The sequence below is a fragment of the Scyliorhinus torazame genome, chromosome 1, assembly GCF_047496885.1.
Source record: "Scyliorhinus torazame isolate Kashiwa2021f chromosome 1, sScyTor2.1, whole genome shotgun sequence".
In the NCBI taxonomy this organism is placed as follows: Eukaryota; Metazoa; Chordata; class Chondrichthyes; order Carcharhiniformes; family Scyliorhinidae; genus Scyliorhinus; species Scyliorhinus torazame.
In genome coordinates this window covers 383769725-383787337 of record NC_092707.1, presented here as the reverse complement: position 1 = coordinate 383787337, position 17613 = coordinate 383769725, and the positions used below count along the sequence as shown (strand labels likewise).

At 47.9% G+C, this 17613-nt stretch overlaps 1 protein-coding gene across 2 annotated transcripts in view; it reads right to left on the bottom strand.

Moving 5' to 3' along the window:
• crim1 (cysteine rich transmembrane BMP regulator 1 (chordin-like)) overlaps window positions 1-17613 on the bottom strand; it is a 294476-nt gene that overhangs the window by 42695 nt on the left and 234168 nt on the right. For both annotated transcript variants that reach the window (XM_072512397.1, XM_072512408.1), the window contains 3 exons: window positions 12782-12938; window positions 8884-9005; window positions 2736-2945 (listed from right to left, as the gene is read on the bottom strand). In XM_072512397.1, coding sequence (XP_072368498.1) covers window positions 2736-2945; window positions 8884-9005; window positions 12782-12938 — 489 coding nt within the window. The remainder of the gene's footprint in view (window positions 1-2735; window positions 2946-8883; window positions 9006-12781; window positions 12939-17613) is intronic.

Sequence of the window (17613 nt, the reverse complement as noted above, 5' to 3'; positions counted from 1 at the left end):
GAAGAGATTGAGGAGGGGCTGTGGGCAGATGCCCTGAGCAGGGTAAACTCGTCGTCCTCGTGTGCCAGGCTAAGCCTGATTCAGTTTAAGGTATTACACAGGGCGCATATGACTGGAGCACGGCTCAGTAAATTTTTTGGGGTGGAGGATAGGTGTGCGAGGTGCTCGAGAAGCCCAGCAAATCATACCCATATGTTTTGGTCATGCCCGACACTACAGGGGTTTTGGATGGGGGTGACAAAGGTGCTTTCAAAAGTAGTAGGGGTCCGGGTCGAACCAAGCTGGGGGTTGGCTATATTTGGGGTTGCACAAGAGCCGGGAGTGCAGGAGGCGAGAGAGGCCGATGTTTTGGCCTTTGCGTCCCTTGTAGCCCGGCGCAGGATATTGCTAATGTGGAAAGAAGCCAAGCCCCCGGGGGTGGAGACTTGGATAAATGACCTGGCGGGGTTTATAAAGCTAGAGCGGATTAAGTTTGTCCTATGGGGGTCGGCTCAAGGGTTCACCAGGCGGTGGCAACCGTTCGTCGAATACCTCGCAGAAAGATAGATGGAATGGAAAAAAGAAGGCAGCAGCAGCAGCCCAGGATCGGGGGGGGGGGGGGGGGGCGGGGGGAGGAACCAGAAGGACTCTCAGGGTTGTTAATATATTCTGTATAATATGTATAGGTCGTTGCTACAGATAATTATATATTGGACTGTTAAATTATATTTTTGGAGAGTGTTACTTGTGATAAGGCAGTTGCCAATTAGGGTTAGTTTTCATTTTTGTTATTTATTATTGATTCATTCATTTTTTGTTTATAAAATAGGTCATTGTTATTTGTGTTGTTATAATATTGTGTAAAGGATGCACAATGTACTGTGTTGGTTGACCAAAAATTTTCAATAAAATATTTACAACAAAAAAAAACAATTTGGTCACACGCAAGCTTATTGGGACGTGGAATGCTTTACCACTCGTGGCTGTTGAGACGCCGACTACTAACATCAATTGAAAGGGAACTGTTCAAAAGGGAGGAATATTAAACGGTACGAAGAGTGGAGGAATGCAATTTGAGTAGATAGGTCAGACTGAAAATCCAGCACTTACACAGGCACAGGATGAATGGCTCTCCGTTGTGCTGCGATTTCTTTCAGTTTATGAATTAAAAAGTTGTAATATATCAGGGGGAAGAAATGAATTCCTTTACAACATGAAGTCGTGAGGATGTCCTTTCACACCAAATGGTTACTCCTTTGATATACTTATCAATACTAGAACTAATTAGCCGTCATATCAGTGTAATGTAAAGGGACACTGTACCATTAACTAACTCTTAGTGTATTTTGGCTCAATGCTCATGATTCTGAAAGTATCCAAAACTGGTCCAAGTGGAGGTGGTGAAGTGGTATATGCTGATGAATAATGGATGACCCACCGCAGCGGTACAATGCTCAATGCAATCCACAAAATAGTAGGTGGCCATTTGGCCCATTCATGTCTGTGCTGGTTCTTTGCTAGATCAATCCTAAGCAAAAACACATGCACCTGGAAAGTTCCAGGATCAAACCCTAGTCTGTGCTCACTTTGCTGATTGCAGCCTATACAGGGCAACAGGTCTTCACACTCCTGGGCTAGGGGGAGGAATACAAAACAATCCTAACCCTTTACCCCATGTAAGCTGCTTTCACACTTTGTGGGAAATAGTCACCTGGCAATAATTTCCCTTCGAAAGCTAATTGGCGGTTAGAGGACCACTCACTGCCCAATTAATAATGGCAGGTCGGCTCTCAAAGCTGGAGGAGCTTCAGGATGTCCTCCAGTACGGAAGGAGCAACTGTCTTGTCAGATCAGAGACAGAGCAAGAAAGGACTCCTCCATCTTCATCCTCCACAATCTGCTGTTCAGAGCTGTGGGGCTATCAACTGACTGGAATTGGCTACTCAGAAATGCAGGTGAGTTGCCATTCTGCCCCTGATCGCGCCTCCGGGAAAACGGCCCGGGGCGGCAAGGTGCGGACAAACCGGCACCACGGTCGACGATGCCACATTACATGCCCGCCTGACTCTATTCACACCACACTGGGTGGGTGGGTGAAAATTCTGTTCATCATGGGGCTGTGTGCCTGCTGCTGGGATAAGGAAGTCAGTTCAACAGTGTAATTGATGAAGCTATATCGCCGAAGCTGGTCGTCTGGAACACAATCTGAAACCGTGTTCATATAAAAGCAGTTTTCGTATCACATGGCAGGATGCATTTTCCCACTCATTAATTAGCGTAGTGTTTTGCTATCAATTAATGGGAAAACACAGCTACTGTTTATCTGAACAAGCTTCGAAGCTGGACTTAATAAGATAACTGGAGATACTTCAGTGATACCAACACAGCAAAGGATCCTCTAAAATTAATCTATGGGTTTGGCATATTGGATTAACATTTATGCACAGCTGGTGTTCAGTGACCCTGACGTTTTAGATATAGCACACACCTACAATGCTGAGGGGCTTATTAATAATAGTTATTACTCTGAATAAATTTCACCAAACATAGAAAATGTACCCATTAAATGTTCCACAGTTAATTGCACTGCTCTTTCTGAGAGCCTCCTAATTGCGATAGACCAAATGACCTCCTTCTGTGCAGTCAAGTGAACTGGTCAGAGGCAAGCCCTTGAGGGCGCAAGGCCCATGTTAATAAAAATGCCCCCCCCCCCCCCACTCTGTATACAAGGAGAGGGTTAGTCAGGTGCTTCTTACCTGGGCATGATGGGCAGCATTGTCCAGGGCGGATGGTAGGATTCCCACAGTTGGGCACAGAACAGGTGATGAGTGCACACATCTCACGGCCACTGTAACAGTAACATTCGCGGCACCCGTCGTGCCAACTCTCGCCAGTCTCATGTCGCCGTCCGTCCATGGACAAGCACGAGCCAGTTTTGACTGGAGGCATGATGGTTGTGGGCACATCTAGATATTAAGAATTTCACAAACCAGAGTTAGCCATTGTGTAGGCTTGTCTCTCTCTCTCTCCCTCCCCCTCCCTCTGAACCTTATGGCTTTTCCTCACACCTGGGTAGGCCCTTTGTGATTCTGTTCGCAGGAGCAGCAGCAGACCATTCAGCCCCTCAAGCCAGCCCAGCCATTCAATTAGATCATGGCTGTTCTCCCTGTGAAATCTTAACAGTGCATAAAACAGTAACTTTCATGATGAGTTTTATAACCTCACGACATTCTAAAGCCACTGAAACACCTTTGAAGTGCCATCGCTATAATGTGGGAAGTGTGGCCGCTAATTTGTGCACAGGAAGCTCCCACAAACACCCCAATGAGATACGTGGTCAGATCATTTGTTTTTAGTGATGTTGATTGAGGGCAAATATTGACCAGGACACCGGCGATAACTCTTCGAAATAGAGCGGTGGGATCTTTGTTTATCATCGCGTTTGAAAAAATGCACCTCTGACACTGCCAGCGCTCCCTCATGTCACACGGGAGTGCCAGCCTTGATTAGCTGCTCAAGTGGAGTGGCTTGAACTCATGACTCAGCGATGACAGTGCTGACAACTGAGCCCAAAGGTTTCCTTTCTTCCTCCCTAGCCTCAGCTCTGAATGACAGTATGACATGGCTTCCATTCCCCGTATCAGGGGTCTTTGAGTGAGATTGTCAATTAGGATCAAATGAAGGGAAGGTTTGTACTGCAGGACCATGTCCACTTGCAGCTGGATCGAGGCCACACAACCTCCTTTCACATGATTTGAGTAACAAGAGAGTGCTCCCGATGGCTGAAGGGTCGACAGGTCGAAGGGCACAGATATAAGGTGGCTGGATAAAGAACCTGAGGTGATGTGAGGGTAAAACCTTTGATACAATGAATGGTTAGGATTTGGAATGAGCTGCCTGACAGGGGTTCAGATTGAAGGAGAGCCTTCAAGAGGAGATTGGATGAATATCTGAAGATGGGGAAAGAGCGGGGAATTGGGCCTAACGGGATTACTCTTGGAAAGAGCCGGTACAGATTTAATGGGTTGAACTATTCGATGATTCTAGAAAATCCCTACAGCCAGAGAAGAATTTCATCCTGTCAATTTGGGGTCAACTTGGCTCACAGATTAAAAGGCAGTGTTTAACCTAATCTGCCACCAAGATTTCCTTTCTGGGACACAGTTTCTGGAGTAAGGATTCATGAGCACTAGATTCCCTCTGATACCTCATCAAATTGCAGTTAGTTGTGTTGCTCGCTGCATTACTTTAAAAAACAATTTAGCGTACCCAATTCAATTTTTTCCAATGAAGGGGCAATTTAGCTCGGCCAATCCACCTAATCTGCACATCTTTGAGTTGTAGGGCTGAGACCCACACAGACTGGGGGAGAACGTGCAAACTCCACACGGACAGTGACCCAGGGCTGGGATCGAACCTGGGACCTCGGCGGCGTGAGGCAGCAGTGCTAACCACTGCGCCGCTGTGCCGCCACGGCGCTCGCTGCATTACTAACCGACCATGGATAGTAGTGCCTGATCCTCTCCACTGACATACACACGCTACGAGTAATGGTTGGTGGGCAGCGAACAGGAGTGGAAATCCAGGCTGAATTCCCACATTTAAACCGGGATACCGACTCAAACTTGGGAGTTTCATCTATTGCTACGTTGGTTGAAATTAGCTAACTCAGGGCTGACCAGAGACTGAACCTTGGACCTGTTACAGCTGCCCACTGGAGTTTGAGCATGCTTTTATTGCTGACTGTGAAGAAAGGCTTTTGTTTGAGTTCTCCCCCATGGAGGCCCAACCTAAAATATAAGGTTCGATCTACCGGCGGTCGGTAGATGCCGGGTGAAGCCTCCCGGCAACCAGAACGACTCGTGAGATCTACCCAGATCTCGCGAGGTGCCGGGAACAGGAACCCGCCCATAATGGGCAAGACCAAGCTGAGTCGGGTTTAAACCGACTTCAGTGAGCTCGCCCAGGATCTACCGGCCTCCCCAGGGCTCCGTTCAGTACTGGTCCACACAAACATGGACCAGGTGGATCGGCACCCGGGGGGGGGGGGGGGGGGGGGGGGGGGGCATTGGAGGCCACCTGGGTGGTCACGTACAGGGCACAGTGGCCACTCTGGTCCATGGGCACCTTGGCACTGCCACCCTGGGACTGCCAAGCTGCCAGGTGGCATTGTAAAGCCAGCAGGAGCACTGCCAGGGTGCCTGGGTGGCACTGCCAAGGGTCAGGGCCTGAGGCAGGCTATGCCCCTGAAAGCAGGGTGGAGGGAGGTGTGAAGAGTTGGGGGTGGGGGATGCGGGGCAGGTAAGAAGGAGCTTCTTGGAGGTTGGGAGTGAAGGGTGGGGTTCCTGGAAGGGGGTGACCGGTAAGGGTGCATGAGGGGCCTGAAGAGAGAGGGGGGGGGGGTCCTCACTTGTGAAGGTGTGGGTAATGGCCATGTGTGTGGGAGGTGACATTGCTCATGGGTGGGGGGGGAACCTCAAGCTCACTTTGAGATCAGGGCACCCTTTCAAAATGGATGCTCGATCTCCGAGGAGCCGGTCTGGCCAGCAGGTTCAGCTCCCCAGTGATAGAAATAACGGTACAGTAAACCGGGGGCTGGGGGGGGTCAGGTGAAGGTGACAGATCACGGGGTGCAGACGGGGCAATTCTGGCGTGGTCAGGCGGTGATCAGGGATGAGGAGGTTGTGCAGATGATAGTGGGGGTGAGTTTTAAAGGTTTAACCTGTTGGGGGCAGAGGTGAACACTTTTTCTTCTCCCGGCTCACAATGGTACAATAAAAGCTGTTTGACCATATACCCTTCCTGTCTTCTTTTTTGACCTGACGGGTTTCCTGTAGCCTCCTTTAAAAGGTTTCCGTGAACAACCTGTATGTGCATTGGTTGCCCGCCCCATCTATTAAAATTGTGTTCGAGGCATGTTGGACTCCTGTTTGAAACCTTTAACATGTTCGCTTCTCACCTGACACAGTCTTGCCCATCTATTGGGGATTGAACTTAATCTTGAGGCTTTTACATGTAACTGTGCAGGATAATACCATAAAACATCGGACGCCCTTTCACATGGTGACTTTTAGTCAGTCATTACTGGGGGATGACGAAACTCACCTACCTAGGAACAGGCTGAATATTCAGCTAATTGGGCCAGGAGACCCCCCAATGATAATGGTGACAAATTACTTGCTGAAATCAATTGCTCGATTAAACAGCTCTCAAGGAGCCCAATGTTTATCCTGCAGAGAAGACACAGCTGGGCATCTGTCTGCTAAATATATTCCTGCACCGTCTCTTTCCCGTGATGATATTTAGAGGACATAAAACCACCATTTAGGACATGCCTTCTCGCGAGGGCAAAGGTGACAAGAAACTCTATGACTTCCTTACTCTTTAATAAACACACCTGAAAATATTGTGTGTCTGAGGGGAAAAAAGAAAATTAATAAAATCAACAATAATATTTGAACTTCCATTCTGTACACACACCACTCTTTCCTCCCCCCCCCCCAAATTCCACAAACACGCTTCCGCCTGAGGCCACTGTCTTGGAAATTCTGGAAATATCATTCATCGGATAAGGGGGACAGGGAGATGCCTTCACTCCCGAGGGTTGTGAATCTTTGCAATTCTCTAGCCCAGAGGGTTGTGGAAGCTCAGTGGTCGAATATACATCTTGAAAACTGAGATTGCCAAAATCTTGTGAACTAAGGGAATCAAGGGATGGTGGGACAGGACGGCAAAATGGATGTGGATGGTCAGCCATGATCTTACTAAATAGCGAGCAAGCGCAAAGGGGGTGTGAGGCCGACTCCTGCTTCTATTTCTTAGGTTCTTATGTTTCACAAGTGCTGGCTTCCCTCTGCAATCGATCCACGGAGCCATTCTTCGCGTTAAGGCCAATAATTGGCAATATTATTGAATCGCCAGGGCATCACAACGGAGTTCAATCCTGCCTCCACCTGGAATTCACCTACAGGACTCACCTGGATAATAAGCAGCCCACTTGATTGGCACTCCATCCACAAACATTCACTCCCTCCAACACTGCGCACAGTGGCAGCTGTGTGTACCATCTACAAGGTGCACTGCAGGAACTCACCAAGGCTGCGTAGACAGCACCTTTCAAATTCACTACTGCTACCAGCTAGAAGGACAAGGGCAGCAGACACATGGGAACAGCAGCACCTGGAAGATCCCCTTCAAGGTACACATGATCCTGACTTGGAAATATATCGCCGCTCCTTCACTGTCGCTGGGTCAAAATCCGGGAACTCTCTCTCTAACAGCACTGTGGGTATACCTACACCTCAGGGACTACAGCGGTTCAAGAAGGCGGCTCCCACCACCTTCTCAAGGGAAATTAGGGATGGGCAATAAATGCTGGCCTGGCCAGCGACGCCCACTCCATGTGAAAAAATGTTTTAAAATTGGGGACAGGCAGCCTTCTGGAGATCAATAGGCCGACTGAAATGAAAAAAATGAAAATGAAAATCGCTTATTGTCACAAGTAGGCTTCAAATGAAGTTACTGTGAAAAGCCCTTAGTCGCCACATTCCGCCGCCTGTTCGGGGAGGCTGGTACGGGAATTGAACCGTGCTGCTGGCCTGCCTTGGTCTGCTTTCAAAGCCAGCGATTTAGCCCTGTGCTAAACCTGCCCCGATCTCAATATAAGACGGTTTGAAAAACAAAAAATTTAGGAAACTGAGAGGCACGTGCCCCAAACTGAATTTTTAAAGAAAAATATGGGTTGAATATTTGATTGTTTGTACAGTCACTGATCAAACAAATGACCTAAATAAATTCCTGCCCATGACAGCTCCAATGGTTTCAAATGGTTTGAGTTGAAGTGGCTAACGTAACTGTGCTACCAGGCTCCTTGGAGAGAATCAAATTAGGTGAGGAATACACGTTGGGCTGTGGTGAGTTCCTATGTTTTATTTATCCCGTTTCATCTTTCCCACCTCTCGCATTTCCTACCAGTGCCGGCTCTCACACGATGACTGTTTGTCTACAGGCATCAAAATGCCCTCCAGTACACCGTCCCAGTCAAGCTTTCAAACTGCTACAGAGGGCGAGACAGGCGAGTTCGGCCCTGTCCGTACCGGGATCCTACATCCCTTGCACATTTGCCAAGGGTCAGAGGCGACCTGGGGGATCTTTGTTTTTGCACCATCAGCTTTTTATTTATTTAATCTTAAACAAATTGTCGCCTGATTACCAATCGTCTTATCAGCAGAAACACCTCCCGATGTGCATAATAAAATCCTCATCCTTGGTCCCTACCTCTGTAACCTTCTGATAACTGTTCTCCTTCAGGTCTCGCCTCTTGAGCACCCCCCCCATTTTAACGGCTTCACCATTGACAGCCGTGCCTTCAGTTGCTTGGGCCCTCAGCCCTCGGATTTCTCCCCTGCACCCCTCTTTGGGATGATTCCTAAAATCTCACAAGGATGAAGGATGCCGCAGTCGGGACAGGCCTCTGACACTTCAGCGGGTGAATCAGGAGTCGACGGAAGAGGCCTGCTATTTACTCAGCAAATCTACAGACATAAAATAAAACCTTGGAACCAGGATATAACCACTCATTGGAATTATCATTCCTTCCACTTACCCGCACAACAAAGCCCTTTTGAGAGGCAGTCTGCAATATATAAAGGATACCTTTCCTGTATGAGTGATTAGTTTATGCTCTCCTGCTTGCTCAAGGGACTTGAGTAGGATCAAAGTCCTTTCGGAAAGGTGCCTTTGCTGAAGATGACTATCTTAATTAACAGGAGAACCGGCACTACAATGTTCCTTGGCCCTCAGAGAAATAGGATTCATATTAGCGCCTGATAATTATTATCGTCGTCCTTAAGCCCAGTGTGACAACAGCTCAATGTGCCAGGTAAAAGCAATTAGCTCCCCTACCCTTGCATTTGCAGATAAGACAGCCATAAACGTCTTGCTCGAATCCCATTGGACAATACTTGTCACACGGACGCTCTGGGCACTTCTTACAGCGACAGATATCACAGCTATGTTTGTTCTTCCTGTTTTTAAACAAAAAAGAAAACAAAGTAATTTCCAAAACAACCAAGGCTGCCCCACCACAATTTAAGTGACACACACACACACATATATATATATATATATACCTTTCAAACTAGTCTGGGCAACTTGCATTTAGAACTTAATTTCAAACTTCTACCCGTAGAAGCTCGCTGTTGTTGCCTGAATTCTGCCAAGCAAAAGATGGGAGGTGGAAGAGGTGCTGGAGGGGAATGTGGTGGCTCCATCTGTTTGGGGTCCCGGGACACAATGACGCAACACAGGGTTTCGTGGTCACGTGCAGGGCGTGTTCATTCTCAGCTGTGAAACTCAACGGCAAGGTGGTGAGTGAAGGCCAGCAGCACTAAGAACACACGGAAGGAGCAAACACAGAATATTAAAGCACGAGAGGGAGGCCGTTCGGCCCCTCGTGTCTGTGGAGACTCTTTGAAAGAGCTCTCCGCTTAGTTCCACTCCTCTGCTCTTTCCTACTTGCCTACAGATGTTTCCTTTTCAATCAGCAGAGGGAATTAAGGGGCCTGGGGATAAGGCAGGAAAGTGGAGTTGAAGATTATCAGATCAGATATGATCTCACAGAATGGCGGAGCAGACCCGATGGGCCAAATGGCCTCCTTCTGCTACACGTCTTATGGTCTTTTTGAGTATTGGTCCTTTCAGAAGTCACTGCTGAATCTGCTTCCACCTTCCATGAAGTGGATTCCAATACTTTCCCAGTGAAAATTTCTTCAACTCTCTTCTGGCACTTTGGAAAGATATTTTGAACCCTTGTCCTCTGGTTACCAGCCTGTCTGCTGGTGAAAACGTTTAGAAACAGTGGAAGCCCTCCCTACAGGTGGAATGGTTGGAAATTGTCCCTGTACCTCTCCGCCTCTCTATCCTCCTTCACCATACTCCTTAAAACTTACCACTTTAACCAAGCTTCTGGCCCTCTGATCAACTATCCCCTCGCTTGACTCAGTTTCATTACGCTCCCGTGAAGCGCCTCGAGAACCTTTATTAAAGATGCTTTCTAATTGTAAGTTGTTGTTGTTTTCTTCCAATCCCTCTTTGTACATCCCTCTTAAATATCCCCTTAACAATTAGGAAAGAAATATTAGTCAGCTCTGTGAGTTGCTGGTAATGCCATGCCAGTGGCTAAGACCTGAAAAAGGTAAGTAGTGGAGGGAATTTTAATTTGTTTTAAACATGGAAATGAACAAAATATTAATTCACTTGGTGAAACAAAAGGATTCTTGACATCCTTTTTTAAATCTGGAAAACAGGATTCATTTCAGCACGTTTTTCTGGGTTAAATGACGCATGTTCAATGAGTGGGAGAAGAGCTCGGCTGGAGGAGTTGTTGAATGCATTAGTACGAAGGAGCCACATTGATAGAATGATAGAATTCCTACAGTACAGAAGAAGGCCATTTGGCCAATCAAGTCTGCACCGACCCTCTGAAACTGCCCCCTACCTAGGCCCGCTGCCCCACCCTAGCCTCATAACCCCAACGAACTTGCACATCTTTGCACACTAAGGGGCAATTCAGCATGGTCAATCTACCTAACACGCACATCTTTGGACTGTGGGAGGAAACCGGAGCACCCGGAGGAAACCCACGCAGACACGGGGAGAACGGGCAAACTCCACACAGTCACCCAAGGCCGAAATTGAACCCGGGTCCCCAGCGCTGTGAAGCAGCAGTGCTAACCACTGTGCTGCCACTCCAATGTCAGTAGAAATGAGGTCATTGCCTTGGTAACGTAGATACTTCAGTAATTGGGCCATTTCAATTGTGTGTGTTACCCCAGCTCGCTCACCTTAAGGCTCAGTAACTTTGTACAGCAGATCTCTTCATTTTGATCTGGACTAGGGATGGAAAGATCACCAAGGATTCCCACTCTTTTTTAATTATTATTCATCTTGGGATGAGAGGGCTGTATTTGTTGCCCATCCCTAATTTCCCTCAGGAAGATGGCGGTGAGCCACCTTCTTGAACCGCTACTGCCCATGCGGTGCAGGTACACCCACAGTGCTATTTCTATAGCAGAGTGATACAAGTGGGTGGTTTGCTCGGCCATTTCAGAGGGTAGTTAAGTGGGTCTGGAGTCCTGTGTTCACCAGACTAGTTAAGGATAGTAGATTAGTGAACCAGATGGTTTTTATTGACAACCCAGTGGCTTCAAGATCATTACGAATGAGGCTAGCAGTTTATTCCAGAATGATGAATCGACTGTCTTTAAATTCCTGCCCCCACCAGCTACCTTGGTGGGATTTGAACACATGCCTCAGGAGCGTTTGTCCAGGCCTCTGGATTACTAATCCAGCGAGATTTTCAGTCTGCTACGGTCCTCCCAATCACACTCCAGTGAACCTAGGCAAAAAGAAGTGTGCATGCTAACATTGGAGAGGGCAGGATTGGGCTTGATTGCAATGGCATCTACAGGTGAACAGCTTGCCAACATACCATTCTTGAAAGCGGCTGGCTTGCTGTAAACAGCGTGTTATTTTTTGGGGAGAGGCTGTACAGCACCACTGTCCCCTGCCTCAGGCTTCTACCCGCGTATCTGCGAATCTTAACTTCTCCCCAAATCGTCGACATTCACTTCAACATTTAGAATTGTCAAAACACCGCTTAGGTATAGCTTAAGATCTGAGCACTGATAACAGTGGTGTCTGCTAAAATGTTTTGCTTTCTTTTGCAGATCTGATGGAATCCGCAATTTAAAAGAAAATATTTCTGTCTCGCTGAAAAAAAGAGAATGCTCCTGTGATGGTTCAGTGAGTAAATGTACCACATGGTGTGGCGCTGATCATTCCAGACCAGGCAAGTCCGAGGTTTCATCCCCACTGTGTGCTCAGTTAGCTGATTACATCTGAGGCACCAGTAACACACTGATATGAGGCTATTACAGGGCAGTAATGAAAAACCAGGAGCTCACAGGGGGAAGGGGGGGCGGCGGCGGAATCAAGGGAGCTTGTGGAGTTGGAACTGATTTCAGAGAGAGATGGGGAGGGGTGAGGACATGGAGGGACTGTCAAGATGTTGCTTGACTGGGAATCAATGTGGGTCAGTGGGCACATGGGTGATAGTGGGACAGGTCTTGGTGTGCGCTAAGACGCGGCAGCAGAATTCTGGATGACCTCAGGTTTACGGAGGGTGGAACGCGGGAGACCAGCCAGGGGTTTGTTGGAATAGTCCAGTTCAGAAGTAAGGAAGGGATGAATGAGGCTCTCAGCAGCAAGTGAGCTGAGAGAGGTGTGAAGGTGGGCGATATTGTCAAAGTGGAAAACTGGACGGGTTCTAAGGTAGGCAACATGAGTCAAGCCCGTCTACGATTCAGCAAACGGTTCGAAACGAGCGAGTGTCACCCCTGATTTGTGACCCATGACAAATTGGGAACAAGTGTACTAAAATCTTACAGCTACAGTGTATAATATGTGACCGATCTGATGCCACTGCCAGAGTTGAGAATTACTCCCCCATTAAGGCACGTGCCTTATCGGTAACTAAAGGTTTACATCAGTAAGAAAAAACTGGTGGGCAGCACAGTGGCGCAGTGGTTAGCATTGCTGCCTATGGCACTGAGGACCCGGGTTCGAATCCCGGTCTTGGGTCACTGTCTGTGTGGAGTTTGCATTCTCCCCGTGTCTGCGTGGGTTTCGCCCCCACAACCCAAAAGATGTGCAGGATGTCCACGCTAAATTGCCCCTTAATTAGGAAAAAATAATTGGGTACACTAAATTTATAAGAAAAAACAAAAACACTGGCACGTACATGTATCCGAAGGGGCAGTACTTGTCGCAAATCACTGGTTTGCACTTCTTTGGTCGTGCGCGGCACTGGCAGATCTCACAGCCGTGGACATCAGTCTGCAAGCCAAAGGGACAATCCAAACCACAGCCTGATATGAGACCCGTACATAGCTCCTCTCCTGGATAGAAGACAAAATTACATCAAACTTAGCATTATCAAGAAGAGACAGATTTATATAATGGCTTTCATATACTTAACCTGGAGGTGGGCGAATGTGAAAATTCATGGCGCCAATCGGCGTATTCCCACTGTCGCCTCTTTTACCCAGAGGCAGGATGAGGGGGCGGGGCCTGAGGACAGCAGTAATACTTGCCAGCAGGCCCAGTGTAGCCAATTAAGGGCCCCGAAAGGCCTATTGCCAGCAGCCCACTCCATCTTGCTGCTTGTTCAGTGCGGGAGAGTCTCCTATTAGGCCTTGCAAGCCCACCCAGCACTCTTCACTGGATGGCGAGCCCACCCTCTGACCAATTCTGGGAAAAATATCACTGTGAGTGATTGTTCCCCACACAGTGCACGGTTTGTGGCATCCGCCGTTTGACTCAGACGTCGAGGTTCTAGCTCAAAGTGCAAAATTCCGCCCCCTCCCACCACTCCGCGTGGGCCAATTAAGTACCTTGTAAGGTGCAGTCACTGTTATAAAGTGGGAATGTGCTCTGCCATTTGCTATAATAACTGGATCTTGAGGGCGACTTAAATCGAAGACTGGTGTCCATCCTTATTTAGAAAAGGTGTTGTCCTATCTATTGGTTTGGATGTCCCTCCTGTCATGCACCATTACCCGAGTGGGTAAGCAGCTCCCAAACATAAAAAGGAAAGAATTCCAGGCATTATTTGTAGAATAATGCCACCCTAAAGCACTTGACAGCCCACTCATGACTTCCAAAATAAGTTACTCCTGTTTTGTCAGCAATGCTAGCAGACAGCTTTGAATCACAAAGCCCCACAACCAGTAATCAGGTACATGCCCAGAGATTCTCTGCATCGGTGGTCTTGGGTGAGGGAAAATTGTCGGCTAAACACAGGGAGAACGGATTACGCTTTATCAATTCGTAGCATGGGATCTTCTAAGCCCATTTGAGAAGGTTGGTGGAATTTCAGTTTAATTTATTAGTTGGACTGCAAAAGAGCAGCTGAAATGGCTTTCTCTGACCTTTACCTTGAATTGTTGAAGGAAAGCCTCGACATAGTCTATTAACACCCTCCCCGAACAAACTACGTCAAAAGCCCACCATCAGGGTCGCCACTCCTGTGTTACAACTCGTTGGACCAGTGATGTGACTGTTCCATTCTGGAATATAAAACTGCGACTTCTACCGCCTGGAAGGGGAGGGGTGGCAGGTGCGTGGGAACGCCCCCGCCTCCAATTCACGTGCCAGCCTGACTTGGAACTATCGTGCCATTCCTTCATCAGCGATGGGTCAAAGTCCTGGGACTCCCTCCCTAACAGTACTGAGGGTGCATTTACACCACACAGGCCACAGTGATTCAAGAAGGCAGCTCAAGGGCAATTAAGAATGGGCAATAAATGCTGGCCTAGCCAGCAACGCTCGCAGCTCATGAATGAATAAAACAAAGATAAAAGAACACAGTGATTTATGCGACTGATTAAAAAATGCTTCCTGTTATGGCTGATTTTGTTTTTTGCTTTTGTAGAATAATGCCACTGGTGTCCTGTGGCTGCTTGATATACAGAATGCACTTCACCAGCAACCATACATCTTCTACCATGGGGAATGGCAAGACCAGCAACACGATAAGGTTCCCCCCCCCCGCCCAGGATATACAAACTGGAAGTCCCTTAACTAAAATGGTCGGGGGGGGGGGGGGGGGGGGGGTGTGTGTGGCGGCGGTGGGTTGATTGGGTTATCGGTGGATAGACCACGGTAGAATAAAGTTTTAGAAACATAGAATTCCTACAGCAGTGAAGGAGGCCATTCGGCCCACCGAGTCTGCACTGATCCCCACCTAACCTACACATCCATGGTCACCAAGAGAAATCTATCATGGCCAATCCATCAAACCTGCACATCTTTGGATTGTGGGAGGAATCCGGAGGAAACCCACGCAGACACACTGAAGGTGTGCAAACCCCACCCCGACAGTCACCCAAGGCTGCAATTGGACCCAGGTCCCTGGCGCTGTGAGGCAGCAGTGCTAACCTCTGTGCCACCGTGCCACCTCTGGGAGGTCCAGAGGTCTCAGGTCCTTGACGGGAGGGCACCCCCACCCCATGCCAAAACTGCTTCCAGGTCCGGGGTTGGGGAGGCGGGAACCCATCCATACAAATTCATGCTACCCCCCCCCCCCTCCCCAAAGCCCGCTTTGCGGGGGGTAAAATTCAGGCTGGCGCATCACAAGTCCTGCAGCGGGTCAAGGGGCAGTGTCACCTTCACAGGCCTTGGGATGGGCAACACACTCTGAGGACAGATTTACACAAAGCTCGTCCTTGTTCGCCCAGTCCCTTTCACCGAATGGTGACACCTTGATTAACTTTCCTTCTCCCTTCGAACCTCCGTGATATCCTGAGACTGTGGGATGTGGCCCCTTACCTTCCACAGTTTATAATCACTTCGAAAAAAAAAAACCTTTAACTAACTGTACATTACAGTCTCAACAAACAGACAATTATGTTAAACATGCAAAAGGGTTTTTAAAAAAAAAAGAAAACACAACACACCTTTGATCATCTAATTGTAGCCCCTGACCCAAACGTTTATAATGATGCAGCTCTTAATGACCTGCCAGCAGGCAAATTAACAAAATGCTTGGTGGGAATGTGCTTTTTCCATAACAATGTAGCAAGTGGAATTTTTATTGGGCCTTTGAAGCCTGCTTCTTGAACAAAAATATTCCAGCTTTGGATTATATACAGCCTGAAAAATTGTTAGTATTCCTCGGTCCGAGGAAGGAGAGGCAGGACTAAGCAAGGCCAGTGAAAGAAAGCCTAAGGTGGGGGTCGGAGTTTTAGCAGAAGGACTCTTTCCTTTAAATTAACAGCGAGAAAGATGGTTGCAGCTTCTCTTGTTCTGTTAGTGGTTGTAAGTGCATGAAATCCTTCCACGTGCTCCTGGAGCCACTCCAGAATTTGTCGCTGGGGTAGTTCTTGTGCATGTTTAAATTGTTTGGGATGGGACGAAAGGGATGGAGGGGCGAGTGTTTTCCTCCATGCATTTTGCACCCCCCCCCATTGTGGGATCACTGTGGGGTTGTGGAGGTCCCTCCGGTATCTGTCCCTACGCTCATCCTTCCCATGCCAACAAGCTATTCGACTGTGGGGTGCAGCACCATAGTTGAACTCAATTGCCTCCTTGCTTTTCTGGGGCAGCTCTGCCTACTTTCAGCGGCAGCACCCTGGCCCAATTTGTTCCCCTCCGTAGCACAGAGATGCGAAGACCAGCTGCAGCACCATCTGCTGCTGTTGAGGTCAAGCAGGTTAATGTCAACCGGGGAACGGAGCTGGGAGCCTCTCGGTTTCAAAGGACTCAGTTATTCACTGGAGAAATCAGGGAGTTATTTCAGAATCCTGAGTGGTTCTTTCTATGCAAACTGCTCCTTTTAAGGCTTTGCTTCCCTTTCAATCATTAAAGGGACAAGTTGAACCCTGGTATTAGAAGCATTACTTTTGAAATTCAGTTTTCCTGCTGGCAGAGTAAACCCTTAAATAAAGTCCTCCTCTATGAATGGCATTTCGGAGATAGGCCTACCAGCAGAGTTCCTCAGATGGACTCCATGGCACAGTGGAAAGCCATGACACCGATGACTCCTCCTCCTTAAGGTACAGGACCATAGGAGGATGTTGGCAAGCATGGACTCCAATTGGATTGGTCCATGATTGTACTTGGCAAAGTGCTACAGTGGTTTGCTATTGCCTTCTTCAGCATGGCTGACCAGGAAACTCTTACCGCCTGCCATCAGGCGTGCTGAAAATATTTACACAAAATTGTTGATAAGCAAGATGTTTGGTCACGTTTTAAACGCACCCTCCATGGCCATCAAATCCTGGTGTGGGGCTGGAACCCGAAGGTTCTGTCCCAGAGGCCTATCACTGCATCACAAGATCTCACCAACAGCGACTACATTTAAAAAAAATAACCTAATTGGCTGCAAAGTACTTTTGCAATGTCCTGAGATTGTGAAAGGGGTTTCATAAGATCGTTCTGACTTCAAAACCAGCCTGAGAGTCTTGTCAAAGCCCTGGTATTAGAGGGCACACCAGAGGCCAGGAATGCAAACACAGCCATTCAGGGGTGCCCAGGGCTGACTCCCATGAGTGGCGTCATCGGTGTAGCAAGGCCAAGAGATTTGTTTTTTACTGTTCACCTTTAAAGCATAAATACAGGGAAAAGGCACCAAGTAGGTACGATATCGCTGTACTTTGCTGTTTCTCTCAATGCGATTACGTGAAGGAACGGCAGCAGAAAATGGGGAAAAAAGAAGCATTTTCCTGGCACAGGATCACAGCAATAAAGTGCCACAATGGAGGAGCTTTGATGGTGTTACTTTTTCTAAAAAAAGCACAGCTTTTCCCTCAGTCTGGAACCACGCTTTGCGAATGTAATAAATTGAATGTGTCACCGACAGTAGCATACTGCAATAAATATTTCCGCTTGTGTGGCTGCCATAACCCACTTGTGGATCATGTGCATCAGCCTCACTTCTGGAGTATTTGTCCCATCACACAGCGGGGGAAGTGCTATTTATAAACCCTTTTAGTAGATTCAGGTGGCACTGAAGACTGATCCAATCCTTGTTGCTATCTGTGACACACACACACACACACACACAGTTCCGAT